Source organism: Bactrocera dorsalis, chromosome 5 (genome assembly GCF_023373825.1).
Source record: "Bactrocera dorsalis isolate Fly_Bdor chromosome 5, ASM2337382v1, whole genome shotgun sequence".
Taxonomy (NCBI): domain Eukaryota; kingdom Metazoa; phylum Arthropoda; class Insecta; order Diptera; family Tephritidae; genus Bactrocera; species Bactrocera dorsalis.
This window is the reverse complement of record NC_064307.1, coordinates 21,564,668-21,579,431: the sequence shown is the minus strand read 5'-3', so window position 1 is coordinate 21,579,431 and position 14,764 is coordinate 21,564,668. Positions and strand designations below refer to the sequence as shown.

General features: G+C 35.8%; 2 protein-coding genes across 10 annotated transcripts; one reads left to right on the top strand and one right to left on the bottom strand.

Moving 5' to 3' along the window:
• Positions 1-479: 479 nt before the first annotated feature.
• On the top strand, positions 480-5,167 carry LOC105230074 (succinyl-CoA:3-ketoacid-coenzyme A transferase, mitochondrial). Its single transcript, XM_011210653.4, has 7 exons — positions 480-669; positions 2,811-3,003; positions 3,107-3,280; positions 3,344-3,556; positions 3,646-4,223; positions 4,291-4,461; positions 4,807-5,167. Exons 1-7 carry the CDS (start codon positions 604-606, stop codon positions 4,951-4,953), a joined length of 1,542 nt encoding a protein of 513 aa, XP_011208955.1. The 5' UTR covers positions 480-603; the 3' UTR covers positions 4,954-5,167.
• Positions 5,168-7,370: 2,203 nt separating this feature from the next.
• LOC105230073 (uncharacterized) lies at positions 7,371-13,790 on the bottom strand. 9 transcript variants are annotated; one of them, XM_011210652.4, is made up of 5 exons: positions 13,344-13,704; positions 13,053-13,178; positions 8,372-8,674; positions 7,875-7,989; positions 7,658-7,819 (listed from the first exon to the last, which is right to left on the bottom strand). In XM_011210652.4, exons 2-5 carry the CDS (start codon positions 13,068-13,070, stop codon positions 7,803-7,805), a joined length of 453 nt encoding a protein of 150 aa, XP_011208954.2. In that variant the 5' UTR covers positions 13,071-13,178; positions 13,344-13,704; the 3' UTR covers positions 7,658-7,802. The 9 variants fall into 9 exon arrangements, with proteins under 9 accessions (XP_011208951.2, XP_011208952.2, XP_011208947.2 ...); XM_011210649.3 differs by having other exon boundaries at positions 7,371-7,989; positions 13,658-13,790; XM_011210650.4 differs by having other exon boundaries at positions 7,371-7,989; positions 13,365-13,704.
• Between the last annotated feature and the right edge of the window lie 974 nt (positions 13,791-14,764).

Sequence of the window (14,764 nt, the reverse complement as noted above, 5' to 3'; positions counted from 1 at the left end):
TTAATTTATAACCTATGACTTCAAGAAAACCGTTACCAAAAAACAATTAAAATAACTAAAATTTCGTAGGACTTTACAATCCAAGCCATGAACTCTTCCGTTACCTATTTTCTATAGAAAATCAATTAGATAGTGTTCTGCCGAAATATGGCGCATGCTTTTTTTTATCGTTTCGAATACCTGAGTACGGTTTCCTCATATTTCATGCCAAGAAGAACAATTTTAGTATAACAGTGCAACAATACCCAAAGAAGTAGTTAGTTGCAGATTTTATATTATTGATTGGAATTATATATGTGTATTAACAAGTCTCTCAACCGAGCAGTCTATTAAAAATAACTTATTACACATTAATTAAAATTTATCGAAATTCTCAAAATGAATCGCTTGTTATCTTTCAAACAACTAATTTGCTCACTTCACTAATTTTTGATAATTAAGCTCCTCAAATTTGGAGCTTTTATGCAATAAACTAACAAACTATCATTCTGTGCAGAACATTTATTTAGCACTTTTGCCACGCTAGGATAGTCTTGTTTAGCACATACGACTGATTAGTAAGGTATTCACCTGTTTGAAACTTCTTAGTTAAGTATTAAAAAAATGTTGGTGAAACAGATGCAAAAAGTGTTGTCAAACAACAACATTTATAGCCAAACTGCAATAAAGGTAAGTATTTTGGCAACAGCCGGTGTTTTTTGTCAAAAAAATTAGTTGTAAATAGTCAAACAAATTATTTTAAATGTGTGAAATAAATTTGTGTATTATGTATTAGAATTGTGCGTATGCCAAATTTATAAGCTGCTAATGTCAAAACAATGTGAACTTTTCGCCGTGAAGTGCAAAAATCAGCTGAAGCTCTATGCGTACTTCTTGATCATCAGGTAGTTTCCTTTACAGTAGTTTATTGGTTTTTTATTATAAACCCGTGAAGGTTTCAATTTATAAATACTTAGTTGTCAGTTTATACTAAAATCCATGTATTTTTTTTTAATATTTGGTCATAAAGTTGTGATATGTACGATCAAATTTTGATAACATCCAATATGGATGTTTGTGGGCATTTGTATGCTGCTCTCACTCTCTTAATTCGATGGGGGCAATCTGGTTGTTGTTTTTGCAGCGATCTATGTAGTTATTTTTGTTTATGCGACCGTCTTTTGTAAAAGCGCTGTTTTTAAGAGAAATTAAAGCGCCAATATAAAATTATTGTATTTATATGAAATATTTTCATACAATTCATATTGATATGAATTGATGTACTTATATGCATATGTATGCATATGAACAAAAACGATTGCTAACGCTTGAGTTAGTATATGTATGTATGTACATATATGTTCTATTTCTATCATATTTAATTAAAAAATAAAATCGTGTATTTACTAAAAAGAAATACCTTTCTGTCAACAGTCTATGGCCATAGCGGCATATAATTTGCATATAAATTAGCACTCAAATTATCAGTAGAATTTCGTTTTGGGTTATATAATCTAAGTGGATAGGTAAACATCATATTATCTTGTGCGTTAAGGAACATGAAACAAGAAAAAACGTTAACTTCCGTTACACCGAAACTTTAATACCCTTCACAAATACAAAAAATTCCAGGAAAGATTGGCCAGTTTGTATGACAGCTATGTATGTATGTATGTACATATATGCTATAGTGGTCTGATCTTAACAATTTCAAAGGAGGTTGCGCCATTGAATAGAAAAGTAATATCTTATCAAATTAATATATTTACATATGTATATGACGGCTACAGTGGTCCGATATTGGCGATACCGGTAAACAAGCAGATTTTTGGGGGAAAAAGATCCAAAGCTAAATATCAGGTGCGATCTTAAAAATCTGTGGGAGTAGTTCGCGCATACCCGACGGATAGAGGGACATAATTCATACATACATACGTACATAATTCATACATATGTATGTAAATACATACATATGTATATAAATCATCTAATTAATCTGAACTATTTATGAGCATCCTATTACCCAGCACGTCACAAGACCTGCGTAGGAGAAATGCATTTGCCGTTTTTTACGTAAATATCCCAATCTATTAATAAATTATAATGCGTTACAGTTACATACATACATGCATATGTACGGACCACTTTGCAGCCAGCAGATATTTATTGATAGGAACGAATATTTTTCCGCACTTAAAGTTGTATAAATATAAATATCTCAATAAACAACCCACACTTATGATAATAAACTATAGAATTTTCGTAATTACGAGTACGTCAGGTGTTAGCTGCACGCAATATTTGTAACCATTACTTTAAACTTGTAATGCAGCATTAGAAATTAGAATTTCCTGTTTCAAAATACTTGGCGTGTTTGTTTAGCTAGCTTTAGGTAGTCTGATTATATTTTATAATTATTTATAATATTTTTTATAATTGAGTAGAGATGTTTGTAATCTTGACTGAAGAGTATAGATAAACGAGTTGTTGTCGTAACGTTTATCCAGGTTCTGCAACTACAAGCTCTTCTTTTGCTATGGATGGTGTTTTCACTCCAAAGATGCCATTCACTGGCAGGTAGTTAGGGTCTGCTTTACAGTCAACGGAATCAGGAATGATCTATTGAAGCTCCTAGGTTCCTAGAGCATATCTACTTGGATCACCCGTTAAAATAAATTACACTTCTTAAATCCTATCAAATCAACTTTTAAAGTTGTTATTAGATAACGAAGCTATAATAATCTTTTTTATAATGTTATCTTCTTGGATTTAATCTTAAGCGTTTGATTTATAAGTTGATATCTTAGAAATATTTTTTCTCATGGTTTCAGCTCATTGCCTGCTACTCCACCAAAGTTAAGACACATAAAATCTTCGAAAGTGCTGCTGCGGCCGTTGCGGATATACCAAATGGCTCCAAACTTTTATTCGGTGGATTCGGTGTATGTGGCATACCTGAGAAGTTGATTGATGCTTTGCGGGAAAAGGGTGTTAAGGATATAACTGCAGTTTCAAATAATGGAGGTTTGTACCGATTTGCAAACAACTGTTGTTGTATGCTTGAAGTGTCTTCAAATTTGCTGCAGTGGCTGTTCAAACTGATAACTGCAAATTTCTCTTTATATAGGCGTCGAAGATTTTGGCATCGGTATACTTATTAAGAACAAGCAAATCAGTAAAATGATAGCTTCTTATGTGGGTGAAAATAAAGAACTGGTGCGGCAATACCTCGCTGGTGATTTAGCCATTGACTTGACACCACAAGGCACAATTGCCGAAAAAATCAGAGCCGGTGGCGCGGGTAGGTGAACATGGGTTGAAATAAATATTTTTAATATGAAAATTTATTACGAGTTTTTCGCAGGTATTCCGGCATTTTTCACACCCACCGGTTACGGTACGCTCGTACAAAAAGGTGGTGCGCCCATCAAGTATGGAAAGGATGGAAAGATTGCGATTGCTAGTAAACCCAAACCCGTGCAGACCTTTAATGGCAAAGACTATGTGCTGGAAGAATCCATTTTCGGCGATTACGCGATTATAAAGGCGCACAAAGCTGATCCATATGGCAATTTAAGTGAGTACATGCTTATAATTATTAATAAAATAAAAAATAAAAATAAAATATATTAAAGTATATATTTAATATTTTGTTTATGATTTTAGTGTTCAACAAGTCCGCACGTAATTTCAATGCACCGATGAGCCGCGCGGCTAAGGTCACCATTGTTGAGGTTGAAGACATTGTACCAGTTGGTGCACTAAATCCCGCTGAGGTACATATTCCCGGCATATATGTGGATCGTATTGTTAAGGGTAACAACTATAACAAGCGTGTGGAACGTCTGCGTTTGCGTGATGATGGTGAATCTGCAAAATCGAGTCCGGGACAGGAGTTACGCGAACGCATTGCTAAGCGTGTAGCTTTGGAGTTCCGCGATGGCATGTATGTCAATTTGGGCATAGGCATGCCAGTGTTGTCGTCAAATTATATACCAAAAGGCATGAATGTCATGTTGCAATCCGAAAATGGTATATTAGGTTTGGGACCGTTCCCAACCAAAGAACAAGTCGATCCCGATCTAATTAATGCTGGCAAGGAGAGTGTTACCGTTGTGCCTGGTGCGTCGTATTTCGGTTCCGATGACAGTTTTGCCATGATTCGTGGCGGTCATGTCGACATAACCATACTCGGTGCGATGGAAGTGTCGGCAACCGGTGATTTGGCCAATTGGATGATACCCGTGAGTAGTTAAGAAAGAAAAAAAAAAAATGGATATATGTTATAAAAATTGTCATATTCGCCAACAGGGCAAGCTTGTGAAGGGCATGGGTGGCGCTATGGATTTGGTAGCTGCTCCGGGCACCAAAGTCATTATCACAATGGAGCATAACGCCAAGGATGGTTCACCGAAAATTTTGGACAGATGCACATTACCTTTAACGGGTCAAGGCATAGTTGATCTGATTATTTCGGAGAAGGTTGGTTACAAAAAAATTTGATTTTATATTAATTTTGTGCAATAATGATAGAAAACAGGATTGCGCCATTCAAATGGAGGTGACGTCATAGACTATAGGATGCAAAAAGCAACAACAAAATACTTTCAAATGGCCTGTAAATTGTAAAATATAGCCTATGACGTCACCAGTGCATTTTTTTTTTAATTTTTGATCATAACTGTCACAGCCTAAACCGAAGCTAGTGTTATCACTAATGATAATTAAAATTATTGCAATGGCGTGGTCTCTATCTCTATCATTCTTGAATTATGCCCACTTCCACTATATAAAAACCGTTATAATTTTATAATTTATTTTTTTTAGGCCGTTTTCACTGTAGAAAAAGGCGTTGGCTTGACTTTGACTGAAATTGCTGACGGTTACTCGGTGGAGGACCTGAGATCTTGCACAGGCGCGCAATTCGAAGTTTCGCCCGATCTTAAAAAGATGGCTCAAATTGATGAAAATTAGTGATTACTGTGTGCCTTCCTGACCGTTCAATTGTTGTCGTGTATTTGTAAAATAATTGAATATTTTTGTAAGAGTTCTATTAAGTCAAAGAACTGTTGCTTTGTCAAAATGAGTAAACTTAAAAGTGATACGTCTGCATTTATTGTACTAAGTATATTGTATTTGGTATTTTACACGATGTTAAATAAAACGAAAATATATTTTTTTACCACCATTCGCAATGTAAGCTATTCGAAGAAATATGTGATAATATCAAAAATCCCGTTAGGAATTTTAAAAATAAAATTTCGGGGGTTAGAAAATCTAATTGTCAAATTTTCGTATTATGTTCATATAAATGCCTCAAATTGCAATAGATTTTCAGCTGTATTCATTGTTTATGGTACTTTGTCCTTAGCAGAAGGTTAAAAGGTTAGACGTGCTTTTTCTGAGCTTGGCGATTTTCGTTTGTTAAAAGCTCACCCTTTGATGTTTGTTCGTGATTGGTCAAAAACGGTACCGTAGCGACGCGCCAGCCTCTATATTCGTGGGATATCGACTGGAAAAATTGGTGCTCGGAAATGGCAAGGTGTGGGCTATAAGGCGTTGAGATGAAACTTCCCAGCCGATGCTTTCCAAATAGTTTTCAACCGGTTTTGTAACATGAGGTCGAGTATTGTCATAATGGAATTTTATTGCCTCGTGTCTAGTTGCAAATTCCGGGCGCTTTTTAAGGCATTTGCTTCAATTTGATTTGATGATTTGTTGTCGGTAGCGTGTCCAATTAATGTTATCACCCGGTTTTAAAAGCTCATAATACAGCTCGCCCCTTTGATTCTACCAAATATAGTGTATTACCCTCGTAATGGATATTTGTTTTACCGATACAAACAATTCCGATATCGTAGAACCGGCTGTCTTGCGAGTTGCTCTTCATGACCATTCTGCTTTGCCGTTGATTTGGCAGGTTGGTCTGGTTTCAAAGCTGATTTTTAAACTCTTGCAACCTGCTGCTACAGGGAGAGATAGATATATGTAGAGTTATGTATAGGTATATAAAAGTTGAAAACCGGGGGACTGTTTGTCTGTCCGTCCGTCCGTGTAAGCTGTACTTTGATGAAACTCGGTATGAGGGTTCTTTAGTACAAAAAAATTTCGAGTTCGTAGATGGGCGTAATCGGGCCACTGCCACCTTTTCAAGACGACATTAACCGGAAACCTATAAAGTGCCATAACTAAGCACTAAATTAAGATACAAAACTGTAATTTGGCTCAGGGGATCGCAGTAGCACCAGTGGGAAAAAATTTTGGAAAAGTGGGCGTGGTCTAGCCCTCTAATAAGTTTAAGTTACATATCTCCTAAACCACTTAAGCTACAACAACCAAATTTTCTGAGTACAAATCTTATAAGAACTTCTACCAACAGTATGAAAATGGATGAAATCAAAGGATAACACCGGGCACTCCCATATAGCGGTACTGTTAAAAACTACTAAAAGCGCGATAACTCATTAATCAAATACAACAGAATTATAAAATTTCACCTCCGAAATGATAAGAAAAGGCTTTAAGGAGCCGGCATGTGAAAATTGGACCAAAAATTGCTCAAAGCAAAACAAAACCGTTAAAGACCCTTGGCACCAAATACGTGGACCCTGGTACCTATAGTTGATCTTTTACCGAAAATATTGGTTAATGTATAGGATATGTAATTGAAATTATGTGAGAATTCTTTCTTGACACTATTCACTCTGTGTATGAAAAATTGGTTGGATCGGATCAATACTTCCCTGAGCATCCATATACATATGTACCTCATATAAAGATTTTCGAACTGACAGGTGACTTTATACTGGATATAACGCCAAATATTCGTGTAATCTCAATGAAAATTGTAGAACGTGTTTTGCTCATATTCGTAACAGTGTATCTTTGTGCCTAAAGTAGATACAATTGAGCGAAAACTTGATCTAGCCACTATATAACTAATAACAGGATTTTCGAACATCCGGCTGACTATACTTCATATGATTGTTGATGGTATGTGCGGTACTTTATTGAGTCTCAGCGAACATTTTTTGCTACATATGTTACAAGTTAATAAAATGTGGTATTGGCTGAAATAAATAAAATCCGGTCCATACTACCTCGACTCCCATAAACTACGTATGTATAATGATTTTCGTTTTTCTAACAAGGCTTATGCCGAATATGTCAGTCAGTTTATGAGTTATATTTGTAGAGTATATCTTTATATATATAAATCTTCTGACCGTGTGTTTGCATTTGAACTGCTCCTAAGGTATTTCCCTGGCTTTGATTCTTGCAAGTTGCAAGAGTATAAAATGTTCGGTTGCACCCGAACTTAGCCTTCCTTACTTGTTTTTTTTTTTATTATTTTTTTTTTATTACAATTATATTTAATGCGCTATGATGCATTAGCTCATCTGAAATTGTCAATTTATTTATTAAAATTTAATATAAATAATACAAATATATTGCGATGTGGCAAGTCAATTGCTTTCAGAAAGCATTTAGCTCTCAAAGAGTATTGATATCTCTAATCAATATGTACTACTCGTTTTGTAAGACAATTATGTGGTGTAATTTGAACCACTTAACGCAAATTTTGATTTCAGTATGCCGTTAAGTAAACTTAAGATTTCAACGACTTTCGGAAAGCATTTCACTTGCAACATCTAATTGCAACGTAATGCGAAGTGAATTTACATTTTAGCTTATAACTTTGCTCATATCTTTGAGAGTTTTCGATTGTCGAGCCGCTTGCAACACCTGTTTGTTCAACGCTAGGAAAATTTCGATCTTTTTCATTTCGTTTTCCCTGCGACAGACCGTACAAAATTGTGACGTCAGCAAATGTAGGGGACTGCGAAAATAATATATTTTACTAATGTTCAATGAGTTTCTCTTGTGCGCCCAACAATGTAGAATTATCTCGCTCAGTAGCATTATGAAGAACAAGCCTAGGGAGCAGCAAAACAAGGTCGGTATAAGAAATAATTGATAAGTCTGCTTGTGATAGCCCAAAATGATATCCTGTGGAGGAGTGTGTGTGCTTTAATATTTATTTTATTTTTTGTTTTACTCTTACATTGTGACAAAAAAGCAACCAGAAATTGTAACTAAATTCTCCGGGAGAATGATATTTCAAAAAAATATATTTTGCTAAGTTGACAGGAACATCGATCGAAAAGATAAAACCGGATACGCTGAACGAGCCGAAGGCCATCCCAAAAAGTGCTTATGAAAGGTGTTTCGAGAAGTGGAAAAATCGTAGCCAAAAGTGTATTACATCTGGTGGGGATTATTTCGAAGACGACAAAATAAACATTGATAAAAAAAATAAAATATTTTGCGTTTTATTTACAATTTCCGGGTACTTTTTTGTCATAATGTATTGCTGTTAAATTTAACATACATTCTTCACACCGTCCATTTTGATGAAATCCTCTTTTTTATAAAGCCGAGGGGCTTCTCCTTCACCATCCATCGGTGTGGTGGCTGCTGGTGGGCTGCCGGCATTGCAGAAGTTCTGCCCCTCCGTTTCTTTTTCGTTAGGGTCACAAAGAAACTCCTTTGGTATTTGAAAATTATTATGCTTGACATAGCGCACCTTTACTTTCGTTTCGTTTAAGGGCTCACCAGTTTCCAAATCCAAAACTTGTTGCCTTACATTGGACAAATCACGGTGGATGTAATGGAGTTCACCCGTCTCCGAGTTCTATAAATAATATACAGAGATAAGTTATAAGTCAGTGGAAGTATTAAAGCAGAATTATTTTCGTATACATATTTAGATCGACAAGGTCATCAAACCACGCAAGGGGTTGATTGTAGTCAGTTGTTGAAGAAAAAAATCTGCGAAACATTGTTACTGAGTACCGGCCCGCAGAGAACTCAGGGTCATTGAAAAATTATGCGCGAGGAGTTGGCTTAGGTTAGGTAAAACTGGTAGGCCAATAAGCCACGCACAGGCCAGTTTTGGTCCTTTGCGATAGCAGATGGAGTTCAGTTTCTAAGTTCAAGAAAAGTAGTCTTCCTTTAGGATGCCTACGCTTGACATGAATTTATATGTATAGACAGTGTATAATAACGTGCGGACCCCAGATGCTTAAAGCGTGGTCTTGCCCATGCGGGACAAGTACACAAGAGATGGTCCATTGTTTCCCTGATGCCTTGCTTTAGACATTTCCTGCAGTCTTCTCCATCTGTCAGCCCCATTCCGCGGGGCGTGTGCCGCCACTAGACGGACGCGAGGCGATAGCACTTGCCTTCACTGAAGATTGGTGAAATCTGAACTGAGTTGAAAATGAAGCTCTATGATGGCTTAATTATGCTAATTTGAAGATCTCTATGTTCATTCCAACCTCGTATTATGTCTTTATAGTATCAAAAACCAAAATAAACATCCACAAAGAGAGTCTTTATGTCGAAAATTGAAACCATTTATTGGCGTTCGCTAATGTATCGCTTTAACAATGTTTTCCGATTATCGCTAGCCTATCATGCCTAGCATATCTGGAATTCGACGTAACGCTTAATGAGCTATAGTATAGCTATCAATCGAAATTACGAGTTTTACAGGTAAACGACAAACAAATGTTATTACGAGATACAAGTATGTTTTCTTATACTTAGCATTCATCAAGGTGAATAGTTAGTTATAAATAAATTTAATAGATAAGTACCTTTTTAATTTATTGAATAAGAATGTTTGATTTGGTGTTGTAATCATCATTCGACAAATATCATACAAGGCTTTTATCTCAGAGAACAACAAAAATGAGGAGTGGAACATACGTACATCCATATATCAGCTCTAGCTCTCTTAAGAACTTTTATAATAACTTGATTACATGTAACTATGAAATATTGATATTAGGGCAGAAGGCCGTCGATTATTCTGGGTATATGGTGTGGTAAGGTTCTTTTACATTTAAATTATCTCGGAAGCGAATTTTTAAGCATCGAATGAGTTTCTGTCGCAAAAAAAAACTGTTTATAAATCCTGAAAGATGCTCGGGCATTGCTTGTGTGCTAAGTTTGCGTAGAAAAATGAAGGAAGAGTATTTGCATGATCAGAAGACTACATTGAGTTCAATACCATCATTTAGCCAACGCTTAGTGTTTCATATCAATTTGAAAATTTGCAGACGACATTTCTTCTCCAAGATGCTGCACATTTGTCGGAACCACCGATATCAGACCACAAAAACAAGTTATCCTGTGGTAATTATTATAATTCGACGAGATATTTCCACAAAATTTACCACGGATTATTCTTCAAAGCAACAGTATAATCTGGAAAGGTTTCCGATCGATGAAATTTTGAAGTTTTATTTAAATCAGTTTAAGTATGTTCTTCAAAGCGATGAATCAACGAATGAGAGAGTTAAATTGATCAATGAAAGGGATGTATAGATTGCGCTGTTTTTAATTTCTGAGGTATCCTTGATTTGGTAGATCAGGTCATGTATAGCTGAAGAGTCCTAAAATCTACTTTACAACTAAACGCTGCTTTGATCGATGAATTGTCGGAGTGCAGTTTCCGTATAAAAATTCACTGAAGTTTCCTTTTAATTTAGTCACGGCTTATGTTGGAAGAAGTCTGCCAAATAAAATGTATACATATGTATGTATAGTACTTAAGAATTTTCGCCAATAAAGATCGCTAAGATAACTCGAAATTTTTTGTGCCCAAAATAGACACTTCTTCCAACTAATCTCCACTGTTTGTTCTCGAATTGTTGAAAATGATGTTTAGAACTCCATCAATAGTCGCTTTAAGCATGTGGTCTAACAGTCTGAGGCTCTTAGGCTCAAGCAAGCATAGAAATAGTTTCTACTATCCCTATGTTCAAGACCTTTCCAAAAAATTTAGTAACACTGTTATTTCTGACATAAGAAAGCTTCTCTTCAGCATCAGCTGTTTGGATTGAACCTCTTCATTTCTAGCATAACAAAAGAAAGCTCACTACTTGAATTGTGCGAGAAAAAATATTTGCACCAGCCCTCTGAGAACTCCGGACCCGGGAGGAATTATCTGCTAAGGGGGAGTTCTGTCTTTCATACCGGAATTTCTCAAACCATTTGGTGGTGTTCGCTAATGTATCGTTTCACCAATGTTTTCCTATTACCGCTAGCCTATCAGCAATGGCCGTCTTAACTTTTTGAACTAGCGTATCTGGAATTCGATGCAGCGCTTAGTGAGCTATACTGTACAATATTGATAGATATTATGGGTTTGAAAGGTAAGCAACAACCAAATTTATTCTGAGATATGTTTTCATATACATACTCGTACATACTCAATGGTCACCGAAGTGTTCAAATAGTTATGAGCACATTTAATGCAAAAGTTCCGACGTAAAATATCTATAATTCATTTCTAGATAAGAATGTTTCATTTGTTGTCGTAATCATTCGACAGATATCACACATAAAGTGTATATCAGAGAAAAACAAATGCGTACTTATGTACTTAACCAGTGGTAGAAAGAAACACGGTTTGTACTCGCTTTAGTAACTAGGCGCTGATAATTTTTTAAAATTTTTTGGAGTTTTGAATATTGTTTGAGAAATATGAGACACCACAAATGTTTGTGATAGCGGAACATTTCTTATTGTGGTAAGCAATAAGAGGAATATACAACCATTTTGGTTGCGACCTTCGTTTATGGGCAGTGGCACATTTTTAAAAAATAGGGAATTTTTGTCTGAAATTTTAATATTTTATGTTATTTACCATAAATATGGGTATGGAAAATTTTTATTGTATTTTAATTATTGATATAGCAACAAGGCTTACTAATTCCGCACAAGGGAATTTTGGAAAACGAAAATTCCTCCAACCTACATATCTGTAGAATTAAGAGTCTAACGGAATTTTTTGAAAAAGTGTCAAAACTATGGCGCTAAAGTGCCAACTGGAGAAAACACTAAGCTCCCATGGTGCCAAAGTGAACAAATTCGTTACGAAATTACTTAGAATATGCTATCTTAACGACAAATTAAGCACAAATTAGATCTTCTCGTCTCACTCAGCCAATTCGCATGAGTTTTAAGCCCCATACCCACAATAAAGTGTACAAAACTTTAGTCCAAACCGAGGCTGGCTGATGTTCATAAGACAAAGCGGTCGAAACTTGCCCGAAAATGCATGTCTTGGAGTGATAAATGGCGGAATGTTATTCTTTTGGATGAAAAAGAATGTAATTTGGACGACCCGGACAGCTGCTAGTGACACGATCTAAGCAAACATGTCGTAGTTCGTTTGCAGCAGTATTTCGGAGTAGGAACTGTAATGGCTTGGACAGCTTTTACGTAGTTTGTAGCAACGCCAATTCGCTTTATTACAACGAAAATGAACTCAGAAATCTACACAGGGCTCTATTCTCTACTGCGTTTTCTAGAAAAACTCAAAATGATCTATAGAACTTCATCAAAGTCGCTTTAGCCATGTGGTTCGAGCAAGTTACTGCCAATCTGAGGCTCTTAGGTTCAAGTAAGTATGAAGGAAATAGTTGCTACAATCTTTAAGTTACAGATCTTGTCGGAAAAAAGTTTAGTATAGGCAGAAAAAAGCTTAGTCAAACAGCGTTTGTCCTACGCTAACTAGGGTTAAAGCTCACAACGTATTTCTGACATGACATGACATCTCTTTCACATCAGCTGTTTGCATTGAGTCTCTTCATTTCTAACCTAACAAAATAATGCTCACTATTTATTTTAGAAACAGCTTGGCGAAGCATCTGCCGGCCTAAAAACTGCTCTCTATACAAATATTTAATTGGTTTCGCATGAGCTAACCGCTAAGCGTTTAGCGAGAAACCGGTTCTCAGACTTTTAAAATTCAGCGTCTTCTTTTAATAACCTTGTCTCCACTATTTGAATCATAGCGTTTTTTGTGAGTATTTCTTTTTATGACTTTTAAAATTTGGTTAAAATGTTCAGTTTTAAATGCGGGGGTTTCCAATAGCAGCCGTATGTCTCACAGGTCGTTTGATGTCTTGTGCCGATGTTTGCTATGTATAATTTATTTTAAGCAAATTGTATAAATAAATGCCTGTAGGTAGACACGTCTCAACATGCCATTTTACCTGTATGGAGTAGACCATTTTCACCGTCTTATCGCTTTTAAGTTTTTTGTTTTCGTTTTTGCGTGTTGATTATTTTTTTAGATTTTTGATATCGTCACCACAGGCCGTGCCTCTTCACCGTTTCACCTGTTAATTGTACAATACAAGTAACTATTTGTATAATTTAACTCGAATAAATGGCTCATATTTTTGTCTGATAAGCTAAGAATATATTTTACTCATATATTATATACAAGTATATATTTTTTATATAAGAAAAAAACACACAACAATTCTGCATAATTAATTTACATTTTGCAAGCACACACGCACATATATATCAGATATGTATCAGATATATACCAGTTATATACCAGTTATATATATACATATATTTATAATATATATCTGATTTCTTTAGAATTAATTTTGCGCACAAATAACACACGATACTGCGGCGTGTGGAGCAGCAGACTGACTGAGCGGCGCCGCAATCTTCTCTTTGGCTTTACCCAAGCGACATTGTTATTTTCTATCTTTGGAAAGCTACTCTTTCTGCATTTGTTTAAAAGCGTAAATTGTAGAAAAAAGTTTATAAATATAAACAAATGTATGCGGATATGTACGTGTCTGATATCACCGAATTCCCGTTCGCTACTGAGGAACTGTACTGCCGCTGCGTTACTGTGGTGGAGTTCGCTTTTCGACTGGTCTATTTAATAAGCTCTCCCATCAAACCAATTTATCACTCACCGCTTAATAATATTATAAACATATGTATATGTATGTACATATTCGTAATCTATAGATACATGTATGTGTTTGTGTGTTTACATAATACATATGTATGTATATTTAATTGCTGTAAATACTAGCCACTGTACATTTACTTTCGCAGTACTGGAAATGTTTGTTGCGTTATTTCGATAGTGTTTCGGGATCCCGAGCATTATTTTGAATTTTTTTATAAAAGAAATATATTAAACTCAAAGATTTTTTTTAGAGTTTGATACAGCTAACGGTACAGGTTGAACTAATCGAGAGCTTTTCACCTTCTAAAAATATTTGCTGGTACCTAGCTGGTAAGTGAAGGCGTACAATTCATGTAACGGTATTGATAAAGATGTATTTGTGGCAAGTTGCGTAAGTCGATTTAGGTTCTTCGGAACAATAAGAGTTGATTTGGACACCGTTTTCGCACAATCCATGGTTTCTTGGTCTTTTGTAAGTAGTATGATGCTTCTTCGCATACCTGGATAATTGACCTTAATGGTAAGTAATTTTATGGCATATGAACGACCAGCAACCTTCCTTTTGGCATCACCTTTTCCGTCCTGATTTGTAGCTAGACTTTGGTTACTCGGCATTGTTTCGGCTGCCGCAGATTTTGTTGCCATTTCGGAGCAAGGCTTAGGTGTAGTTACAGAGATAAAACTAGTCAAGTTTAGCTCTTGTCTCGGTACTGGCTTTTTTATCATTTGTTGAAAGCGCTCCCCGTTTTCCGGAAAAATTTGAGGGCCACCAACCAGGCTGATCATCGGCGCGGTTTCCAAGATATCTTGAACCAGAAATTTTATAAACTGATTCCAGCGAATCCCTGTCTGAGGCGCGACAACTGTGGTATTTATTACTATCGGTGACGTGCCTTTTCAGCAGATTTTACCGACCTTGATAACGTCGATACTAAGATAGATAATCCTCCAATTATAAATTCAACACTGTCGTTGGTTTTT